The sequence below is a fragment of the Fusarium odoratissimum genome (genome assembly GCF_000260195.1).
Source record: "Fusarium odoratissimum NRRL 54006 unplaced genomic scaffold supercont1.47, whole genome shotgun sequence".
Taxonomy (NCBI): Eukaryota; Fungi; Ascomycota; class Sordariomycetes; order Hypocreales; family Nectriaceae; genus Fusarium; species Fusarium odoratissimum.
In genome coordinates this window covers 101,369-123,680 of record NW_022158727.1, presented here as the reverse complement: position 1 = coordinate 123,680, position 22,312 = coordinate 101,369, and the positions used below count along the sequence as shown (strand labels likewise).

The window sequence follows — 22,312 nt, the reverse complement described above, 5'->3', positions numbered from 1 at the left end:
ATCAAACACGTCAATTATGTTATGAGATGAGCTATGAGACTGCATTATCCCTGGTTCTTGGGGGCCTGGGTGGCAGGACCCTCTGGTGTGACATAAGCCTTGGTCAAACCGCCATCAACAACAAAGTCATGTGCATTAACGAAACTGCTCTCGTCGCTGGCGAGGAAAACTGCGGCTTGCGCTTGCTCGATAGCCTCGCCGAATCGACCAGTGGGGAAGTGGACTTCGCGGCGGAATCGCTTGGCCTTGTCGTCGCCGAGGAACTCTTGTAGCATGGGTGTGCTGGTGGGAAAGATAATGTCAGTGAAAAGGCTTCCATGCGAAATGTAACCGTTGGCATCGAGACTTACTTGAGTGGTGCAGGGCAAAGTGAGTTGAAGCGGAAGCCTGTGCAAGACAACTGTCAGTATGCATGGATTGGGGCTAAGATGATCTTTGACTTGCCTTCGCGTGCGTGAACGATAGCCATCTCACGAGTGTAAGCAAGAACAGCACCTTTGCTGGCAGTATAAGCAACCTGAGGGGTCGCGGCCCCAACAATAGCAACCATGCTGGCCGTGTTGATGATGCTGCCCTTGGTCTTGCCATGCTTCCTCAGCGATCGCACGGCATGCTTCGAACCGTACCAGACTCCCTTGACATTTACATCAAACGTCAAGTCCCAGATGCTGTCCGGACACTCCTCCGAGTCGCCATCCCTGGGGTGCATGATGCCTGCGTTGTTGAACATGACATCCACGCCGCCCCAGGCATCCAGATGTGTGACAGCTGCCTCGACCTGCTCCTCTTTGGACACGTCGACGACCTTTATCTCTACTCTGCCGGTGGGATTCGGTACAACGCTTTTGACTTTGCTGAGGGCTCGTTCGAGGGCGGCGTTGTTGATATCCGTCATGAGGACAGAAGCGCCCTGTTGGAGGAAGAGGATGGTGGACTCGAGGCCAACACCGCTTGCTGAAGATAAGTAGCTATACCGGGATAGAAAGACGACTCAGAAACATACCCGGCTGCGCCAGTGATGATGGCGTTCTTTCCTTCAAGTCTCCCGACCATTGTGAGGTGTATAAAGGGGTTTCGGTGCGATGAATTGATGAATCGTTGATGGAATTGACGAGGCAATGGAATGCTGATAATATCGGGGCTGCATTGTATCAGGTATGGCGTTTTTTATACATACTTGGAATGCACCATGCAGACGTGGGGTTCGCGATTGCTCATGGCGGACGAATTACTGTGGTACGGCTTTGCGCCGGTTATCCTCGTAGACACAAGATGGGCTGGCCGTCGAGTCGAGGCGGACTCGTTGTCCTGCGCTACTGCTAGGTATTTCAACCCTTGTTCCAAGCGCGGTCCGACATTTGATTGGACAATGGTCCCTGGCTCTCTCCAACACTTATCAGTTGTCTCGTCGTACTCTTCCCCGCACCACTCACTGGGCGAACACGCAAGGTACCTAATAACCTACACTATCGTAGCGTTTCACGGGAGCACAAACGGCATCATGGGCTACCTAACTAGACCTTTCCGCGTGACAGGTCATGATGGCAGTTCTTCGTCCAAGTGCACCGCATCTCCAATCACCTCCTTTTCCGCTTCCGCTACAAGTCCATCATGCTCCACCAACACGCGGACAGTAGCCCTCCATCTACTGCAACTCTATGACCTTCAACTCTCCGAGTCAACAAAACGCCGCATCACGAGAAAAACCCTTTTTTATGTATATTAACATCCAATGTACGGCGTCGAAACATATGAAACTCTTCACATTCTCGCCTCCCGTCTAATTAGTCTACGATCTTCTTCACGACCGGTACAGCTTCGCCTCGTCAGACACAATGGCTTCCATCAAGACCATCTCCCCCTCAACAAACAAAGTCGTCTGTGAGCTCCCAGAGACCTCCCTTGATGAGGCGCGGGACATAGCTCGGCGATCTCTAATCGCCTTCCAGTCCTTTCGCAAGCTCGACTTGGACCAGCGACGCGCGATAGTGAAGAAGGGACTCGCTGGAATTCAGGAACAGAAATTCGAACTTGGCCATGAACTCGCTGAGCATATGGGACGGCCTGTTGCCGCGAGCCACAAGGAAATAGAGACCATGCAGAAGCGCGCTGACTATCTCCTCGATATTGCTGAAGAGGCACTGGCGAGTCTGCCGGGACGCCCCGAGAAGGGATTCCGGAGGGAGATCAAGAAGATTCCTGTCGGGCCAACGCTTATTGTTTTTGCTTGGAACGTAAGTACTTTATCTTGTTTCTTACAGACTGTATCTGAACAACTCTCCTCATCTAGTTCCCTTATCTCATCATCGTCAACGCTCTCATTCCCGCCCTGCTAGCAGGGAACTCAGTTATCCTCAAACCTTCCCCCCAGACACCTCTCATTGCAGAGCACCTCATCGATATCTTCCACAAGGCTGGCCTGCCCAAGGATGTCCTTCTAGTCGTCCAATCTGGGGATCCGGAAGCGCTGAAGGAGCTTGTCAAGCTCTCTGAGCTCGGCCTCGTCAGCTTTACCGGTTCCACAGTCGGCGGTCTGGCCATTCGTGAAGCCACCAGTGGACGCACCATTCCTGTCAACCTGGAACTTGGGGGTAATGATCCGGCCTACGTTCGACCCGATGCCGACCTCAAGTACGTCGCCACTCAATTGGTTGATGGCGCTGTCTTCAATTCCGGCCAAAGCTGCTGTGCTATTGAGCGTATATATGTCCATGCTGATGTGCACGATGCCTTTGTCCGTGAAGTCCAAGAAGAGCTCAAGAGGTAAGCGAATGACCCAGAAAGAGCTTTCTGTTCCCCTACCTAATGAACCGTCAGGTACAAGCTCGGTGATCCCCTAGAGGCAGACACCATGGTTGGGCCAGTCATTTCCCGCGCTGCTCAGAACAACATCAATGCACAGATCCAAGATGCTCTGGCCAAGGGCGCTGTGGATGCGACGCCTAAGAACGAGAGCTTCCTCAGTGCATCCCCTACGGGCAACTATGTCCCCCCTACTCTTTTGACCAACGCTACACATGAGATGGATGTCATGCGCGAGGAGACGTTCGGTCCTGTGATCCCCGTTGCCAAAGTCAAGGATGATGAGGAAGCCCTGCGCCTGATGAACGATAGCGACTACGGTTTGACTGCCAGTATCTGGACCAAGGATATTGCCCGCGGGGAGGAGCTAATTGATCAGCTCGAAGCTGGTACTGTCTTTGTGAATAGATGCGACTACCCTAACCCTGTAAGTAACCCTAGATGAGAGTCACTTGGGCCCGCCTGCTAACACAAGTCACTTAGGATCTTGCCTGGACTGGATGGAAGAAGTCAGGGTTGGGCTGTACACTGGGGCCTCGCGGCTTCGATGCGTTTGTCAAGCTCAAGAGCTACCATGTAAAGGAGGCCCAGGCTTAGATGGATTAATTCGACGTTAATAACATACTCCAAAATCACTCGAGGCCACTTTAAAACACGCAGGTATCTGCTTCGAAGCGTGGGATGAATAAGTAGGAGAGCTGAAAGACCTGTAGGCTTTAGTAGCACAACACTGATCAGCATGTTCATTGCTATTGCTTCATAGCTTTGAGGATACTTGGCTTGAGTTTGTGTGAGAATCCTTGTACCCCGGAGTTTGCTTAACATGTCAAGAGTGCCTCCTTGTTAACGTACAGTCTCTGCATCATGAACAACGGAAACGCCGCTTAACTAGCACCAGCTGGTTTCGGCCAGTGTGGATTTAGTACAGGTCTCTAGCTTGGCTAATATTGACATGCGCTTGCAGTAAAAGTGAGCACGGGATCAAGAGATAGGTAATTTTTCACAGGCAAATCTCAAGGTTGGCATGGTGAGGGCGTGCGAGTCTGGTATGCCCGATTTGAGTGATATCTGCAGTTGATCGTGCGGATAAAACTTTAGATACGCGCAGGGGCTCACAACCCGTCCGAGAATATGAACGAACGATCGGCGATGGACTCGCGAAGGATCCATCCCTGCCCCGGTTCTCAGAGCGCAGAGAAGTTACAGTATCATGGGATAGGGATGCTGGCGCTAAAGTCCCCCAGAACATTAGCCGGTTATGGCGATGACCTAGGGGCGTCTTTTAGTGCCGCCCACTCAATCATGATGGGCGGAAATGTTTTTGATTGGTCATTTACGATACACGACCTACATCTTTTCGCAATGAGGATGTCTCGGTGATTTGCCGAGAGCGCCTTGAGGTATCTCATCTTCAAGCCTCGATACAAGATTATTCTCGGAGCATTACTGTATAATAATTCTGTTAGGAGACGTTTCCATCGAATCTTGTCCAACATACCTTGGTGACTTGGTAGATAAGCACTTTCTACTAAGCTACACTGCTCTCCTATGATCCTCGCTCTCGGCCGCATTGCAATCATGGCCAACTACGGCGACAAAACACACGATGCTGTAGCGAATAATGCAGTCAATGGTGAAATTGCAGAATCACCCATAGACAGGATTGCAAAGCTGTTGGCAGGCGACAAGAAGGTCAAAGTGGCCGGTATCGACTGCGATGGCATCCTCCGCGGCAAGATTATCCACAAGAGCAAGTTCCTGTCCAGTCTCGAGTCTGGGTTCGGTATGAGCTCGGCCATTTTTGGCTGGGACATGCACGATGTTCTCTACACTGAAGAGACAAGCCTGACAAGCGCTGACAGCGGCTATCAAGACTTCACGGCTGTGATCGACCTGGATTCTTTCAGGCGGCTACCGTTTGAGGATAACATTGCCTTCTTTCTCCTTCACTTCTACATCCAAGAGAAGCCAGTCTTTGCCGATGGCCGCGGTCTGGTAAAGGCCTTGTCAAATAACTTGGCCGACTCTGGTTACAAAGGACTGGCTGGCGGTGAGTCTACACCTACATGTACAGATCAATATGAATGGATAAATGCTGACTTCTTAATCTTGGGCGGTAGTGGAGTTAGAATTCATGAACTTTCAGACACCGTCACAAGATGGCTACAGCAGCTCGACCGACCGACCAAACCTCGCGGCATTCCTCGCCAATAACGCTCCCAAAGCCCTTCGTCCTGTGACAGCTGGTGCGTTTGGCTACAGCGCGACAAGGCCTATCATGGCGAAGCAATACTTCCACGACATCTTCGACCAGAGCCTAGAGCTCGACTGTCCCATCGAGGGCTGGCACACCGAGAGCGGGCCATGCGTCTACGAAGCGGTATGTACTGCACTGCACGCACAGAGAAGGGGGTTAGTGAAGACGCATTGCTGACCTTTCCATTTGCAGGCCCTAGCTGTTTCGCAGGTGTCACATATGGCTGACAACGTCGCCCTATTCAAGTCCGTCTTCTCCACCAACGCTGTAAAGTCCACTGGACTGATATATCTGAGCAGGCTAGTTTGCAAATCGGTCGGCGTCCAACACAATATCACACCGTGCTTTATGGCGAAACCTATTCAGGGCTTACCTGGAAACTCTGGTCATATACACGTGTCTCTGACAACAAAGGAGGGCCAAAATGTCTTTGTTCGAGAGACACCCGATGCCGACCCACGATGGCCCGACATGGCCTACCTCTCCGACACAGGCCGCCATTTCCTGGCTGGCATCATCAGTGCCCTGCCTGATATCATGCCCCTTCTCGCACCGAATGTCAACTCTTACAAGCGCTTGGTTGAGAACTACTGGGCACCTGTATCTGTGAGCTGGGGCTTTGAGGATCGTCTCGCGTCTATCCGCCTGGTGGCGCCACCTAGCTGCAAGCCCTCTGCAACACGCTTTGAGATCCGCGTTCCCGGTGCGGATATCCACCCCCACTATGCTCTCAGCGCCATCTTCTACGCGGGGCTACGTGGCATCAAGAACAAGATGCAGATCACTATCCCACCAGAGTCGGCGCGTCCTAAAGAAACTCCTGCCGAGCGGCTTCCCAACACCCTTGAGGCGGCTCTCGGCCGTTTCGGTGCAAAGGACTCGGTGGCTCGACAGATCTTGGGCGACGAGTTTGTTGACTTTTTCACAGTTTCGCGACGCCATGAGTTGAGGCAGTGGAGAGAAGCTGTCACGGATTGGTAAGTGGTTGTAGTGAATGTATTTGCCGCGTCGTCTAACCAGCTTGTAGGGAATTTTCTCGCTACATTGAGACTGTGTAGATGACCATGTTTTCAGCGGCTCTCATAGTTTGCATAATGGAGGCGACAGGAGAAGAGACAGTCTTGAAAGCAAATGACGTATTGAACGGTTTATTGATTCAGTCAATTAGCTCTCGGCCCTATAGGATCCTTGTGTATGCATCTTATGGCATATATGTCGATGTGTAATTGGATAAAGATGGTGTTTTTGCCCTGTTCTCGCCGTGTCAAGTAGCATTCATGTGCGCCTCCATCATCAGAAATGTGTAGTCAGATGATGTGATAATAATTAAAATTTGGAACTGTAACTGCATCATCTCCCATCCTGAACTCTCTTCTGTGAGCCCACCAGCCAAAGCTAGGACGATCTACGAAGGTAAATTTTTCTTGTGGTATATACTTGGCTAACATGTTTAATTGCCTTTGTCACTGGCTCGGCCTTTCGAGACGTCGAATATATCTTTCACAATACATTTGAAGCTATCTTAACACATATAATAGCAATACCCCAAATTGTTTTTAACGGTATCTAGAAAGCAAGATTCCCCGCCAGATTGACCATTGCCTACTGCGCGCTAGCAATGGGATGGTAACTAACACGAGCGCTAGCATACCACCAGGAGATCAGAACAGCGAATGTGACGGCGTAAACAACGCAGACGTAGTTCATATTGTCACCCTCGACCGGATACTGCGGTGGAAAAGAGTACATCTAGTTATGTTATTAGTATAGGAGAATTAGGTGGATCTATCGGCAGAGTGCCTTACCACTGTGCAGAACACCAACCATATGAGGAGGACGATATTGCAGGCCATCCCAGCCTTGCCCATCCAGAATGGCCCACGTTTGAGCTTGGACCGACCCATTAGAAGAAGGCAAACGACTGGGATACTGTAAGAAGCGTATAGAAGAACAACACAAGCCGTGACCATGCTATTGAAAGCAGTATAAGAAGCAAGATACAAGCAACCAAGGATGGCGACGATAATGCAGCTGGTCACATGGGCCACAATTGGAACACGCAGGGTCGGCTGTATCTGACTCAAGAATCTGGAACAGGGAAGACCGTTGTCTCGGGCAAAAGACCAGCAGAGGCGAGCTTGCCAGGTATGAGAGGCGATCAAGCAGCCACAGCCAGTGAGTATGATCAAGGAGCATAGGGCAATGGCCCCGGACTTGTTGGCTAGCGCCTGGTCAAAGAGTTCAAGAATAGGGACTCCGGTGGGCGTGCTACTCACGGCATCAAAGTCTTTGATGCTGAACAACATGGCGATGCCAAACAGCCAGGCTGTCACAAAGCCAACACCCACAGTACCAAGAATCGCGATCGGGATGGTACGCTCTGGGTTTAGAACTTCCTCAGCCATGTGGGTGGCGCAGTCAAGCCCGTTAAAGGCCCAGTTGCAGTTGATGAGGCCGACTATATAGGCAATTCCATCGCTGGGCCATCCTGTGTTGTTGACGAACTCGGAGAAGACAAACTTTGCAGATTGATGCGTGTCGGCTTTGCATGGCACGGTGAGTATGATGACAAGGAAGGAAATGATTGAAGTCCATAACGTAAAGAATGTTACTCCAGGGAGGGCAGTGCTGGAGATGTTGAACAGGGCACAAAAAAAGTTCACAATCTGGTAACTGACAAAGTTCATCCAGGGCTTGATGAATCTTTCAAAGAATAGCGTCAGAATTGGTCCAACTAAAGCACGGGGGTGTACTTACAAGGTTGGGTGAGCCATCTGGATGCAGCCCATCACCAAGCCTCCAACACCGAGCGCAATGCTCGCGCACGTAAAGAGAGCGCCAGCCCACGCAATCCATCCCGTCAAGTAAGACAAGAACCTGCTACACCGCCTACTCGCGAGCTGACTCGTCCAAAAGTACTGGCCGCCTGCGTCAGGCATGGCCGAAGCCAGCTCGGAGAGCGACACGGCGATGGCGGTGCAAACGACGGTTATCAGGATGATGCCGTAGACGAGCTGCACGGGGCCGCCGGAGTTTATGCCCGTGACGAGGGCTGTCGAGATTCCGAACCATGAGTTGGCGAGGGAGAAGCTTATGCCGAGGACGGAGAAGACGGAGAAGTTCTTTCGTAGCTCTTGCGTGTGCCCTACTGTTGTTGGAAGGAGTCAGTATAGCTCGGTGATCAGGGGGCATCGTCTTGTTGCGAAGTGGCGCATACCTGTGATGGACTTGCTGTGGCCGAGAGACGTGTCTTCCTCGGGGATATTGTCTTTTGAGGTGATGTCCTTAGTTTCCAGTGCCATGATGGCTATTGTTCGAGGTGAATCTGGCAACACTGCTTTTACGCAAGTACGCTTAACCAAAGTTTGGGAGATATTTGGGGGAAGAGTTTCTGATGTTATTATACATGGATATATAGTAGCTACGCTTGCCATGCCATCAAGCCACCGCTGGTTCTCCAGCTCGGGTCCTCCGGTTCTCCCATGCTGATCATGCATACCACTGAAAGGGCCTTGTCGCGCGTTATCGAGACTAACGACGGCACATAGCTACTACTCGTTATCTGAAAGATAAGATAGTACGGGGAAATGGGTCGCTGGCTGGGACTGAAGCAAATCTGGGGGTCGCGGAAAGGCACTTGATTGGTCGCAGATGGGGGATCTGGGCCAATGCTGGAATGGGACAAGTCCAAACCTTGGTAAATAAGAATGCAATAAGATAGCCAATGTGGTACAGTTCCGCGGACCCACCAGCTGCGAGGGAAGTGCAAGTGTAGGACGTGCCCGAGGCTTATCGTCCCTGCGGCCGTGACTGGGCACAGATGAAGTGGGTAAATGAATTCATATGAGGAGGTTTCACAAAGAGCGCGGAACTGCATGGACCACTGCTATCTCCTTTTTACAGTGGGAGCCTAATTAGTGCAACAAGGTAAACACTGATAAGCACGCGGCTTCTGCACTGCCATGCCTCACTGCCTCTCATCCAAGCAGACACCAATGACAATGGACCACTCCCTGGAGCACCACCGCGCCTATCTTGGCAAGTCTGTCTCCCAGCTACCCACGCCGTCCTTTGTAGTTAGCCTCCCCATCGTGCAGAGGAACATTGCCAGATTGCATCAAGACGTTTCCGATCTTGGTATCGGCTTCCGACCGCACGTCAAAACACTTAAGGTAAGGATTGGCTTTCACCACAAGAGACCAAGTCTGACATTTTAACGTTCCCTAGACACTTGAAATCACGCGGTTGATGCTTGCAAACGGAAGATATCGCTCTGTTGTCGCCTCGACCCTGGCAGAGATCCGTGGAGTTCTCCCTTTGGTCCAAGAGGGTGTTTTGGATGAGGTACATTTAGCACATCCTTCCGAAGCGGCTCCATCATGCTAACATGTTTCTAACCAGTGTCTCTATGGCATGCCTGTCTACCCCGGTGCTTTGCCTGCACTCCAGCAATTGCACAAGTCTATCCGCATACAACTCATGGTCGATAACGAGCAGCAAATCACTTGCCTGGATAATTTCCCAACCGAATCAACACAGCCGTGGGACATTTTCATCAAAATCGATGTCGGTTCGCACAGAGCCGGCATACAACCAGAATCGTCTTTATTATGCAGGCTGGTCGCAAAGGCCGAAAAGTCTCACTCTGTCAATATTGCTGGCTTTTACTGCCATGCGGGCCATTCCTATGCCGGGCGTTCTCCCGCCGAGGCAGAAAGGACGTTGCAAGATGAGGTCTCGGGAGTCTTGAGCGCATCGAAACTCTTGCCCGCGACGCGCAAGCTCTGGGTGTCGGTGGGATCAACACCGACAGCCCATGTGGTTAAGAGCTTGAAGGCCACGCTTCCAGCAAACATAGAGCTGGAATTACACGCAGGCATGTCTATGTGACCGAGATATCCATCTGCCGAACAAACCCTTCCGCTAACACGAGCCGTACAGGGAATTTCCCCGCCAACGATCTCCAACAAGTTTCAACGGCTGTCATTTCCGAATCCGACCAGGCAGTGCGTGTGATCGCCGAGATATGCAGCGTGTATCCAGATCGCAACGAGGCTCTCATAAACGCAGGCGTCGTTGCGTTATCCAGAGAGACCAGCGCAATTCCTGGCTTCGGATATGTCGTGGGGAGGCCTGAGTGGAACGTGGTTCGGTTATCCCAGGAGCACGGGATACTAGGTACGACGCAGCCTAAAAGCACAGCTGATGAGGCTTTTGCAGTTGGACAGCGCGTAAGTCTGTACTGCAATCATGCCTGCATTACAGCGGCAGCTTTCTATGTTTATTATATTGTCGATGAGGATGATGTAGTGATCGATTGCTGGGTTCCTTGGAAGGGCTGGTAATTTTACATAATTTAACTCTGGAGCTTGTGCCCTATAGTTCTATAGTAGGCAAATAATCAAAGAATGGAGCGCGACGAGAGTCATACGCGTAAATCTTGCTGCTGTCCGAGCTCGAAGCCTATAGGGCAGAATGAAAGACGAAGAAGCCTATCCTGACGGGTCGAGGAATGGATTTTGCCCATAGTACGCATACAAAGATTTTCTTCTGCCAGCGCGAATCGCTGAGCCAGCATAACAGATAGTTAGTCGCCGGGTTTAATCTTTTTGATAATAAACCCAGGGTGGCCACAGCTTCTTTCACGCTATAATCCTAAAGAGAGAGAGACCCAATTGGTGGAGGTAAGAGCAACTTATCAGCAGTTATCGTGATACATAATAAATTCTCAAGGTGAAATGCAGTTGGCCTATTGTGTAACCTGATGCGTAAAGACAATCGCGTTTAAACAGGCGCGATACGTAAACAGTAAGTGTCTTACTGTTTTGCACTTCACCAGGTGAACAGCTAGAACTTTCCGCCTCAACATTGGCTGAAAAAACTCTCAACATGCACTACATAATACATTGTTTCTCTGAAATATTTGCAATAACAAGTCTATAGATATAAGAGACTTTAAAACATTATTTCATTGCATTTTACAATTTCCTCGTTATGTCCAGGGTAGCTCAGCTGATGGTGCGACGTGGCGTCGACGGTTCATCCGCTGCCCGCATTCCAGTGGCGTCTGCCAAAAGCAGGCCAAACCCCAACGAACCGCGCGCTAACAAACGGGTTTGATAAGCGCCAACCCTAAGCCATTTGTTTCAGGTTCAGATTTGCTTTCAGGATCAATGACGATCATGTCTTGCAATTGTTTTCCAAGCGCTTCAACTCAGATTGATTCTTTTTTTTTTTTTTTTTTTTTTCAGGTCTATTCTCTCTTTTCTTTCCCCGCTGGATAAATGATGCCGAACACGAGGTTGTTGGTTTCGTCGAACAGGGCATATATCTAAGAAAAGATCACGTCCCGCTTCTGCAAGAACAAAAAAAAAACTCAGAATATTCTATTCTCGGTTCCATCTCGTAAAGCTAATGCACAGAATCGTCAATTGACGTGGTGAATTTCCATTTTCCTAGTGCAGATCTAATCTAGACCTTCTTGGCAACACGACTGGATGATTCGATCAGGGCTTGCAGGGATCAATGCAGCCAACCAAGGCCTGCAGGACCTTGATTTCTGTTTATAGCCGCTGAGTGGCCAGAGTGATCCAATAATAGCACAGAATCACAGCACCTCGAGCGGAGTCGTGCGTCGCAAACACGAGGCCTTGTGCATGTTTCGTGTGCGTGAACCTTGATTCTCTTTAAGACATTTTGTTTATTGTTAGAATCGTTTCTGCAGGCTAAGAGAAAACACCCAGAGATTGCTCCATTATTCAGCGGCCTATCCAAGGTCAATCGTCCCCCCATGTCCACCTGAACTAACTCCGTTTCTTACGCCGCGAAGACCAGGCCACATCATGAAATGATCGGCACAGCGTATGTACTGTATTTTTGGAAGCGAGCCGCCTGGGTATCTCGGATGTTCAACAACCATGTCTCTGATCCACTATCCACTACCAAACGCAGGCGCTTTCTGCCCAAAAGACTCCGTCTCATCCAACCACCCATCGACTGACCGCCCTGTCAGTCCCATTTGGGTAGATCCGGAATGACCTCACCCTGCTATGTTTTGTATGCAAGCGCCCGTATTCCCAGCTTGGGCCTGCATGGCCATGGAGACGCTTCCAAGTTTGGATCATGATTGATTTGCGCGTACGACTTACGTGGAGAACCATCTTCAGCTGAAATTGTAACCTGACAGCCGATCTTGAGATTTGTATAAAGATTGAGGCTACACCAGCTCGTTACACATTCCTTTCCTCAGCAACAATTCACTTTCGTTTCATACAAACAAACCTTTTCATTCGCTTTACAACATTCGTTGAAACAAAGGAAAGATGAGAAGCTTCTTTCTACTCAGCGCCGTTGCCATTAGCGCGGCCAACGCTGGTGTTTTAGACTTTCGTCGTCAGCCAAGGGGAGACTACAATCTACCTCCTTCGGCTGTCTATGAAACCCAGGTCGTCTCTACTGATCTCTATCCTCCTCCCGCTCAGTCTGCCAACACTGAGCCTGCTGAGCAAGAGACTTCTCCGTATGCTCCTCCTCCTGTTCCCACTGTCGCTACTTCCGAGCACCAAGATACTACCGACTACGCACCTCCCGAGTCTGCAGCTACCGAGAGTGCCAGCAAGCCTGTTGAAGACACTTCTGCTGCCGAGACTCCTACCAACGCTTATCCTCCTCCCGCCAACACCCAGCCTGGACAAGATACCACTGATGTTTCAACACCAACTGGAGCCTATCCTCCTCCTGTGAACACTCAAAAGACAGAGACTGAGCAAAAGTCTTCTGCCGTTGTCACAACTGAAGAGTCCACCCCCACCGGTGCTTACCCTCCTCCCGAGAACACTCCATCCGAGTCTGAGCACGAGTCTACTGCTGTCGAGACTACTGCTGAGGGTAAAACCTCAACTGACCTGTACCCTCCTCCCGCCAACACAGAGACTACCAAGCCCGGCAAAGACACCACTGAGGCTCTTACACCCACTTCCGAGTACACTCCTCCCGAGAGTACCGATGTGACCCAACAGGGATCTACCGATGTTGGCAGCTCCACTGACGCGTATCCCCCACCCGAGGGTACCCCCACAACCCAGCCCGGTAACGAGGGTACCACGGCTGTTTCCGAGACCACCAAGCCTGCCGTCGGCACCTCAACTGGTGTCTATCCTCCTCCCAAGGCTACTGAGACTACCGATACTGGTGTTGAGACCGAAACTGGTAGTGCCTCTACTACACAGTGGACTACCTCGACTGTCTACACTACCAATGTATACACTGTCACTTCTTGCCCTCCTGAGGTTCCCAACTGCCCTGGTGGCCAGCATGTCACTACCAAGACCATCGCTGTGTCTACTACTGTCTGCCCCGTCACTGAGACCAAGCCTGTGACTGAGCATGGCGAGACTGGCACTCCCACCTATCCTGTCCCTGTCTCTACCGAGACTGAGCACCAAGGTACCGAGACTGCTACTGTCTCTAAGCCTGGTGAGACCGAGACTAAGACTGAGTCGGTTCCCGAGGAGACTGAGACTTCTCCTTCTACTGGTGCTTACCCTCCTCCCAAGGCTACCACTGGCACTACCGAGGGAGCTGAGACAGAGACTGTTCCTGCAGAGACCGAAACTGCTCCTGCTGAGACTGAGACTACCAAGCCTGCTGTCGGTACATCCACTGGTGTCTATCCCCCTCCCAAGGCCACTGAGACTACCGAGACCGGTGTTGAGACTGAGACTGAGTCCCTTCCTGCTGAGTCTACCAAGCCTGCTGCTGGAACTTCAACCGGTGCTTATCCTCCTCCCAAGGTTACCACCGAGACTGCCACTGCCAAGACCGAGACTGTTCCCACCGAGACTCAGCCCAACACTGAGCAGACCAGCCAGTGGACTACCTCAACTGTCTACACAACCAACATCCGCACCATCACGTCTTGCCCTCCTGAGATCCCCGATTGCCCTAACGGCAAGCATGTCACAACTGAGACAATTGCTATCTCTACTACCGTCTGCCCTGTGACCGAAGCGGGATCTACCAAGCCTGCCACTGTCACCAAGGAGTCACCCACTTACCCCGTTCCTACCCAGGCTACTGAGACCGAGGGCCAGTCTACTGCCCCTACCACTGAGACTGAGGAGCAGCCTACTAAGCCAGTGACTCACCATGAGGGATCTACCAAGCCCGCAACTGAGGAGCAACCTACCAAGCCTGCCACCGAGACTGAGACTAAGCCTGCTACCACTGGTGGCGAGGAGCACCCTACCGAGACCAAGCCTGTCACTGAGACGAAGCCCGCTACTGAGACTAAGCCCACTTACCCAGTTCCCACTGAGTCCAAGCCTGCTAGCACCACCGAGTGGACCACCTCGACTGTCTACACAACCAACATCCGTACCGTGACCTCTTGTGCTCCCGATGTTCCCGACTGCCCCAACACTCCTCACGTCACAACCGAGACCGTCGCCATCTCCACCACCGTCTGCCCCGTCACCGAAGAGCACCCCACCGAGACGAAGCCTGCTCCCACCAAGCCCGCGACCGTCACTGAGGAACAGCCCACCAAGCCTGCCACTGAGACCAAGCCTGCCACCGAGACGAAGCCTGCTACTGAGGGACACTCCACCAAGCCCGCTACCCAGGAGCATCCTACCAAGCCTGTGACTGGTGGCCAGTCTGAAGCTGGATCTACTCAGCCTGCCTCTACTACTGAGTGGACCACTTCAACTGTCTACACGACTACCATCCGAACTGTTACCTCGTGTGCACCTGAGTTCCCTAACTGCGAGAAGCCTACACCTCATGTCACTACTGAGACTGTTGCTATCTCTACCACTGTTTGCCCTGTTACTGAGCAGCATCAGACTGAGCCCAAGCCAACTCAGCCCAAGCCCACGGAACCCAAGCCTACTGAGCCAGCCAAGACCACCGCCTGGTCTACCTCGACTGTTTACACTACCAGTGTTCGAACTGTGACTACCTGCGGCCCTGAGCACCCTAACTGCGAGACACCTACTCCTCATGTTACCACCGAGACTATCGCCATCTCTACCACCGTCTGCCCAGTTACCGAGGAACAGTCTTCTCCTACCAAGCCCAGCACTCCTGGCCAACCCTCTCAGCCATCCAACCCTGAGCAACCCAGCAAGCCTGCCGGTGGCAACCACCAGACCTACCCCGCTGGACCCGTCCCAACTCAGCACATCGTCACAACTGGCTGGTCTACCTCTACCGTCTACACGACCAACATCCGAACTGTCACTGCTTGCGCTCCCCACGTTGCCAACTGCCCTGGTACTCCCCACGTCACCACCGAGACCATCGCTCTCTCAACCACTCTCTGCCCCGTTACCAAGACTCAGGTTATTCCTGGTCCTGGTGCTACTTACTACCCTCCTGGACCTAACCGACCTGGCAACACGACATCCACTCTTTACACCACCAAGTACTTCACCGTCACCGCCTGCCCTCCCGCGGTCACCGACTGCCCCATCGGCGCCGTCACTTCCACCGTCTACGCCACAGCCACCACCCAGATCCAGCAGTGGAACCCCTCCAACTCTCATGTCTACCCCTCTCCCACCAAGGGTTATCCTCCTACCATCCCTACCCACCTGGCTCCTGGCAACCAGACGGTCACCACCTTCATCCGATCTACCACCAAGCTCTACGAGACTCCTATCTCGACCCCCAAGGCAGCTGAGATCACCACCACTTCTAAGGCTGGTTACGAGAAGCCTCCTTATCCTGTTTACTTTTAAGATTTCCTCTGTACCTACATGCATCTCAAAGTGTCTGGAACCATGAGAGCAACAATTGCATACTTTACTTAGAATGAGTACTTTACGACCTACATGACCTGTTTTTGTATTTAGATATTATCATATTTCGCACATGAAAAGAACATAGCTTAGAAGCAATACTGTCAATACAATAGTACATCTTTCCTTGTTTATTACATACAGGCTCTTCCACATGCATCTAGTGATATTTCCTCAGTGACTCCATCAAAACTCACTCAGACATTTGCTATCTGCTCGCGGAAGATGCATCATAGCTTCGACTTGAGCTCGAACTGGATCTTCGACAAAACAGGCTCAGCAGCACGAACAGCATCTAGGGCCATTCCATAACCAGCCTGGAACCCAGTGCCACCAGCACCATAGTTGTGAACCACTGTGCGCTTTTGTCCTGCAACAGTCAAATCCTCTCTCTCCACTCGAGCACCGCCTTCGCGTGACGGACGAAGGCCTGAGAAAGCTGCGAGAACATCTAGACTTCCATTCCTGACTTCATCACTGAGTTCCTTGGTACGCTCCAAGATGGACTCTGTCTCGTACGAGTAAGTAGCACCATCACTGAGAAGACATGTTAGCCCACAATACACAACACACGATATGGACAGAGACGGATAGCTTACCCGTTGCCCTTTTGCATATACCCCCCAAGAATAACATGTCCCTTAGAAAAGGGGCGAGGGATCACGTATGTCTCGTAATCTTTACCATGTCTCATGATATTTGTATGAACCTCAGGCGCGTGAGTCAAGAGGACCTGCCCTCTGGTGGGATAGCACTTTGGATCCTCAACCCCTGGTAACTTTCGCGCAGCGTTGCCAGTGCAGTTGAACACGATCTGGGTCGACTGGCCGAAGAACGCGGTCTGGAGATCTGGAAGCTTCTGACGAACAAAGCGAACACCGTAGTCATTCTTCAGTCTCTCATAGAGATATAGCAGATGCTTAGGCGCATTGACAGTGAGGGTAGTAAACGATACAGCAAATTTGACACCTTCAGGTAGTTCATTGACAGGTAGTTCTTGGAACTGTAATGTATTAGCTGAAGACTTCTATTGCTGGGCTTGAACTCACGTCTTCCAGATACTCAGACATAGCCTGGATCTTATCACTAGGAACATTGTCGTCCCATAACTCAGTGGAAGGTGTTCGCTTAACATAAGACTGTTCTGGTCGCTCAGATGCCAGCTTGCTGAGATGGAAATATCCTGCCTTGTCCCATTTCAAGGCATTGGCATCTGTACCAGAGATAGCTGAGAAGTTGCAACCAGCCCTATGGTGAGATGAGTACAAGTAAGCTCGGCACTGGCAAGTGGCAGGACCTACCATGGAGAAGTATAGGTCAGAGCTGTATCTCCGGGAAGATGCTCAGCAATCACTGTAATGGACTTGCCATAGCCTCTCTCTGCCAGAACAAGAGCTACATCGAGGCCAATAATGCCAGCTCTTGTATGAATGTCAGTACTGAAACACAAAGAAGCCTGAAGGGGACCAGGTCAACTACTTACCCCAAGATGACGATGCTATCGTGTGCACTCATGTTGAACCTTGTGAATTAGATAACTTGACGGATTCCGGACTGATCGAAGAAATCACAACGTGTTACATATCTACTACAGAGGGACGAGTATATCATTTTGAAGCTATACAAAAGACTTTTGTGATACTAAACCATATTCCAAAAAGCGTAGGCCGTCTGCAAAGCCGAGACTCTTGTAGAGGTTATTACCCGAATAGGAAATACGACACCCAAGTCGGCAGTGAGCCACATCGCCCCATCACTATCACCGAGAGTAACCAAGTGAAGCGCTAACACCAAACTAAGAATTCGCCAATTTGGGCCTTGAATAGTCTGGTACCTTGAGTTAGGCCGGTAACCTTATCCGCTGAGCTCCCTAGTGCTGCTTTCGGTAGGCTTGAGTATGGGGTAATTGCGGATACTGCCCGGCAATATTGAGACAGGATTGGCTTGCTTGGCCCCTTACAAGTTTGTCCAAGGTTGGCTCATATCGAGAGACTCAGGTTGGTCACTTTCAAGTCCATTAAAAACGATCTATCTACGGTAACGTGAGGAGAGCTTGCAAACAGGACATTCAATGTGTTTATGAGCGTATTATTTTGAGTTGATAGACCTGACAGCTGATGCTTGCATCGCGCACCTTACTCGAACTTGTCCAGTACAAAGTCCTTCTCTTAAAAGTACTGCTCAGCAATCTTATGGAGCCGAGTTGGGTTTGATAAAGAGTAAGATGCGTTTTATTTAATGCCAATATTTACAAGTATGTGTAACAATGCCCTAGTAATCAATCTTGAAGCTGAACTCATCCTCCCAGTGCATAGCCCAGTAACGATCCCAGATAGCCTTTGTAATAGGTCCAACCTTGCCATCATTCACAGGCTTATCGTCCAGAGTAGTGATGGGCATAATACCACCAGCAGTTGTGCACATCAAAATCTCGTCAGCCTGATACGCCGCCTCAACCGGAACATGCTCAATGCGAATCTCGTATCCACAAGATCGCGCAGCGTCAATGACACTCTTCCTTGTGATTCCCTGCAAGACTCCACGATCAGGTGTGTAGAGCACGCCATTCTTGATGATGACGACGTTAAAGCCTGAACCTTCGGTGAGGTTGGCATCGCCGTCGGTTAAGAAGGGATAAGTGGCGCCACGGTCGTTGGCCTCGAATAAGCCGCGGACAAGATCACCCCACTGAAGATTCTTAATGGTGGGATCGATAGAGCCAGGTGGAACACGTCGTACGGTTCGTGCAACAATGGCACGACCGCCATGATACTGATCCTCAGGATCCATAACCCAGACATATGGCTGAACAAACATGTACAGGTTATTATTCAGCAGCTCCTCCGGCTTCGCACCCCTCACGCCCTTGAGCCCACGCGTAACGATCAATTCAACAAACGCATCCTTGATCTCACTCTTGGCCACCATCTCAACGAGGATCTTCTTGATCTCCTCGCGGGGGATGGGGAAGCGAAGCCTCATCTTCTTGCAGCTGGCCTCGAGACGATCAAGGTGGTCGTCGAGGCGGAAGAAGCGGCCGTCCCAGACGGAGGGGACGTCGTAGGTCAGGTCGCTGTGCATGAAACCCTGGTCGAGGAGGGGGATGCGGGCTGATTGCAGGGGAACGAGCTCGCCTTCGACCCAGGCGATGCCTTGGGAGAGGATGTTGGTGCTGGCTTTAAGGGTGGCTTGTCGCTTGGCATAGCCGGCGAATACCTCGTCCATGGTTGCCATTTTGCTGTGTTGTCTGGTGTGATGTGATGGTAGTGTTTGTTTTGGTAGATGGTGAGATTGATGATTGAGATGATGTGTTTGGTTGGTGAGATCGATTAATCTGATACGATTCAACCTTTGCTTTTGTAGATGTTCACAGATGCCGTTGAATCCCCTCAAAGACTGTCGTTTATGATGCCCCGAGTCTCCATGGAGAATGATACTTGCCAAGTCTCGACACAGTAGTTACTCAATCGCGTAATTCCTCTTTGGGTAATACTGCAACCCCGCAACCAACCGGATTGCCACCAGCCCAATGGCCTACTGTCGTGCAACCCCCCAAATTGGTTGATATGTACTGAGTAATTACTTGATCGCGTTGCGGAGTGTGCTGGGCGGAGTTACTACTGATTGCTGATGCAGTTGTGGCAGTGAGGTCCAGTTGCCTGAAAGGATAACGATACGCGAAGACCACTGATCTAGGACTTAACCGCCAAGGAAAGTAAAAGCACTTATCTGGAAATTGGTCATCTGATAAGAAATCTAGAGATATGATTGTTGACAAGATTAGCTGGATCGATTAGGATTCCCTGCACTATCTCTTGTCTCTACTCATTTGACAGAGAAACACAAATGCCCAATTGACCGATCATCCACATGTTGCGACACGACCAACACGGTGATAGTGGACATCATGTCAATTCTTTATTTCGGACTTATTAATAGACTCTGAGTTTTACTGTATTTCTTTCAAGCAAGAATTACGTGCATGACAAGACAATCTCTGGACAGCCTGACCCAATGATCTTAGTAGATATGACTCCATTCGGAAGATAGAAAATGCCGATTGTAGTAAAAGTAGCGAGTACTATATATATATATCATAAATCTCTCCCATGGTTCAGATTGCGAATGCCTGTTTTCCCAGTCTGATATCCAAGTATTGACACAGCTAGCCATACATCCCAACGCCAACAGAGACACAAATTGACACCATAAAAAAAGACCACAAACGCCAGAACGCGCGCAAACCAAAGGCTCATCCAAATAAATACTGCCTCCCCTCCCCAGAGTTAACATTCGACCGACTCTTCTGATCAATAACCGATCCCCACCACGAATCCACCGCCTCGTCAGCCCAAACCTCCTCCAGTAGCGTATTCGCCGTCAAAAACATATCATACCTCGTCCGTTCATTCCACCAGCTACAATACGTCCTCGCCGCCTGTCGCAAGTGCTCATCCGACGTCTCGCACCCAGCTAAGAAAACAGGAAGAAGCAGTTGTTTCTGCAGCATGGAACTATACCTACAAGACGTAACGTGGTTGAGCGTCTTGCGCGCGAGGAAGCCTAGTATTGAGGGGGCGGGTTGATCGCGCTGCCATTTGAACACACGGCCGATGTAGATCAACAAACCGTATCTCCAAGCTTCGGCGCAGTGGTGTAGATCTTCTTTGTAGTGTGCTACGTCGCCTATATCGCAGCCTGTAGTGTCTGAGACGAGTTGATCTGGGAGGTCTCCGTATTCAGGATCCGTCCACTCGCGTATCTCCTTCTCTACGCCAAGAACGTGTTCCATGTCGAACTTTGCGCAGGTCATGTTGCTTATCAGCTCGAATTCTCGTGCGTAAGATCCGAGGCGAATCATGTGGCGGAATAAGGCTTCGGGACAGCCTGATACACTGTAGAAGGTCTCGTCGCTTGTTTTGTCGTGGTTGAAGAGGCTGATTATCGTGGATTCGGAGAGGACACATCCTTGACGGCTTGTGAGAGCTAGAGTGACGTCCCACCTGCGACAGTTAGTATTCGGTATACGTAGTTCGTGTTTAGTGATGTTTACCAGACTAGCATCTCTATGCGTGCTTGCATTCGTGGTGTCTTCTTCATGTTACAGAACTCGGCAGCCTGGATCATTTTATGCGCTCGCTTGAGATACCACGTCCACGGTCCATGAGCAGATGTCGCGCACTGTAGATATCAGTTCTGACTGAAGGTCTTTTCAGAATGACTCACATCAAGTGTCATGAGTATCAACACTGCGTCCAAGAATGTCGCTTCAATCGGTGACGCCTGCGACACGCCCTCCATGTCTTTGAGCATCTGAAGAGCTTTCTTCTTATGCATCTTGGCCTCTCCGGCACAAGAGCCTGTATCGCGATTGATGTGTTTGTAAGAGAGAGCGAGGATGCAATGGAGGAGAAGTTGGGAGCCGCGACCTGTTTCGGCGTCGAATCGGAATGGGTTGGCGGCAAAGTCGTGGGTCAGAGGCATGACACAGAACTCTTGGTCATCTAATGCGGTCAGATTACGATATCACAAGAGGCTGTAGTGCTGATACATACATCGAGTCAGTAGCTGCGCAATGGTGTCGCTGATGTTGCTCGGCGCGGCGTGAGAGTTGAGCAACGGCAAAACAGGCTCTTCAATTACTTGTGATTGCGCATTTGCAGCGAATTCGCTCGCTGTACCATCAGTCTCGTTTGGTAATTGAGGCCCGATGAAATGGTTCTCAGGCGAGTTGTCAGTAGATGATGAGTCGCCCAGCTGAATGAGAGGCATGTCGGGGCCAAAATAAATCGGCAGCTGGCCATTGACTTGGTCAAAAGGCGCCATGAACGAGGGACCTGTATCGATAAAGGGGTTCATAAGACTTGAATATGTCCAGTCTATGTCACTCCCGCTGTTCATCCCCTCTCCCATCATCATGTCGTGATCAAACGGATTGGCATTCTCGTGCGGAATCACTGGCGTCGCCGCAAGAGGAGCTTGCGCCTCTGTCTCTGTCGCTTCTACCGCAGGGGGAGTTGTGTTCTCTGCACTCTTATCCTGACCTTCGCTATTACCATCTGCTGACTTTGGCGGTGTCGCAGGCTCAGCAACAACAGCTTCACTCTGCGGTTTCGGCGCTGACGTCGCTGCTTGCTTTGATCGTGTTGTCGGTCCGACGAAGTCGATTGATCCAGGCGCTGTCCCATCGCGACGTCTTCTCTTGCGACTGAATGCGCCGACGAACTTGAACTCTCGGGGAGGTTTGACCGCTGACATTTCTCAGTAGATGTGTTTCAGAGTTAGTACGGAAAATTGAGGGTTTCTTGGAGAATGAATGAGGGGAAGGGTTCAGAAAGCTTTCCAAGCTTGAGAAGAAACCTGGACCCATCCCCCATCATGACACTAAAAACGCCCCCGCCCGCCAGGTTTTTAGTGCAATCGACTACGGGGAATCAAAACCGTTACAGTG

At 50.8% G+C, this 22,312-nt stretch overlaps 9 protein-coding genes across 10 annotated transcripts; 4 read left to right on the top strand and 5 right to left on the bottom strand.

The window, feature by feature from the left end:
• Nucleotides 1-6: 6 nt before the first annotated feature.
• Nucleotides 7-1,262, bottom strand: FOIG_15095 (uncharacterized protein). Its single transcript, XM_031216420.1, has 4 exons — nucleotides 1,004-1,262; nucleotides 445-950; nucleotides 351-387; nucleotides 7-282 (listed from the first exon to the last, which is right to left on the bottom strand). The coding sequence occupies exons 1-4, from the start codon at nucleotides 1,051-1,053 to the stop codon at nucleotides 45-47; spliced, it is 831 nt and encodes a 276-aa protein (XP_031053864.1). The 5' UTR covers nucleotides 1,054-1,262; the 3' UTR covers nucleotides 7-44.
• Nucleotides 1,263-1,422: 160 nt separating this feature from the next.
• FOIG_15094 (NAD-dependent aldehyde dehydrogenase) lies at nucleotides 1,423-3,399 on the top strand (the record flags this gene model as incomplete). Its single annotated transcript, XM_031216419.1, has 4 exons — nucleotides 1,423-2,234; nucleotides 2,291-2,763; nucleotides 2,818-3,229; nucleotides 3,286-3,399. Exons 1-4 carry the CDS (start codon nucleotides 1,836-1,838, stop codon nucleotides 3,397-3,399), a joined length of 1,398 nt encoding a protein of 465 aa, XP_031053863.1. The 5' UTR covers nucleotides 1,423-1,835.
• A 981-nt stretch (nucleotides 3,400-4,380) lies between these two features.
• FOIG_15093 (glutamine synthetase) lies at nucleotides 4,381-6,117 on the top strand (the record flags this gene model as incomplete). Its single annotated transcript, XM_031216418.1, has 4 exons — nucleotides 4,381-4,852; nucleotides 4,923-5,182; nucleotides 5,252-6,036; nucleotides 6,087-6,117. The coding sequence occupies 4 exons, from the start codon at nucleotides 4,381-4,383 to the stop codon at nucleotides 6,115-6,117; spliced, it is 1,548 nt and encodes a 515-aa protein (XP_031053862.1).
• A 544-nt stretch (nucleotides 6,118-6,661) lies between these two features.
• FOIG_15092 (uncharacterized protein) lies at nucleotides 6,662-8,361 on the bottom strand (the record flags this gene model as incomplete). The annotated part of the gene is made up of 4 exons (XM_031216417.1): nucleotides 6,662-6,808; nucleotides 6,865-7,762; nucleotides 7,817-8,207; nucleotides 8,277-8,361. The coding sequence occupies 4 exons, from the start codon at nucleotides 8,359-8,361 to the stop codon at nucleotides 6,662-6,664; spliced, it is 1,521 nt and encodes a 506-aa protein (XP_031053861.1).
• A 699-nt stretch (nucleotides 8,362-9,060) lies between these two features.
• Nucleotides 9,061-9,949, top strand: FOIG_15091 (uncharacterized protein; the record flags this gene model as incomplete). Its single annotated transcript, XM_031216416.1, has 3 exons — nucleotides 9,061-9,231; nucleotides 9,287-9,403; nucleotides 9,461-9,949. 3 exons carry the CDS (start codon nucleotides 9,061-9,063, stop codon nucleotides 9,947-9,949), a joined length of 777 nt encoding a protein of 258 aa, XP_031053860.1.
• Nucleotides 9,950-11,787: 1,838 nt separating this feature from the next.
• Nucleotides 11,788-15,808, top strand: FOIG_15090 (uncharacterized protein; the record flags this gene model as incomplete). 2 transcript variants are annotated; one of them, XM_031216415.1, is made up of 2 exons in its annotated part: nucleotides 11,901-13,227; nucleotides 13,744-15,801. In XM_031216415.1, exons 1-2 carry the CDS (start codon nucleotides 12,382-12,384, stop codon nucleotides 15,799-15,801), a joined length of 2,904 nt encoding a protein of 967 aa, XP_031053859.1. In that variant the 5' UTR covers nucleotides 11,901-12,381. The 2 variants fall into 2 exon arrangements, with proteins under 2 accessions (XP_031053858.1, XP_031053859.1); XM_031216414.1 differs by having other exon boundaries at nucleotides 11,788-15,808.
• A 283-nt stretch (nucleotides 15,809-16,091) lies between these two features.
• Nucleotides 16,092-17,376, bottom strand: FOIG_15089 (uncharacterized protein; the record flags this gene model as incomplete). The annotated part of the gene is made up of 5 exons (XM_031216413.1): nucleotides 16,092-16,398; nucleotides 16,461-16,864; nucleotides 16,911-17,109; nucleotides 17,163-17,282; nucleotides 17,345-17,376. 5 exons carry the CDS (start codon nucleotides 17,374-17,376, stop codon nucleotides 16,092-16,094), a joined length of 1,062 nt encoding a protein of 353 aa, XP_031053857.1.
• A 683-nt stretch (nucleotides 17,377-18,059) lies between these two features.
• Nucleotides 18,060-19,269, bottom strand: FOIG_15088 (uncharacterized protein). Its single transcript, XM_031216412.1, has one exon. It carries the CDS (start codon nucleotides 19,093-19,095, stop codon nucleotides 18,133-18,135), a length of 963 nt encoding a protein of 320 aa, XP_031053856.1. The 5' UTR covers nucleotides 19,096-19,269; the 3' UTR covers nucleotides 18,060-18,132.
• Nucleotides 19,270-19,871: 602 nt separating this feature from the next.
• On the bottom strand, nucleotides 19,872-22,225 carry FOIG_15087 (uncharacterized protein). Its single transcript, XM_031216411.1, has 4 exons — nucleotides 21,417-22,225; nucleotides 21,088-21,365; nucleotides 20,915-21,042; nucleotides 19,872-20,864 (listed from the first exon to the last, which is right to left on the bottom strand). The coding sequence occupies exons 1-4, from the start codon at nucleotides 22,117-22,119 to the stop codon at nucleotides 20,114-20,116; spliced, it is 1,860 nt and encodes a 619-aa protein (XP_031053855.1). The 5' UTR covers nucleotides 22,120-22,225; the 3' UTR covers nucleotides 19,872-20,113.
• Between the last annotated feature and the right edge of the window lie 87 nt (nucleotides 22,226-22,312).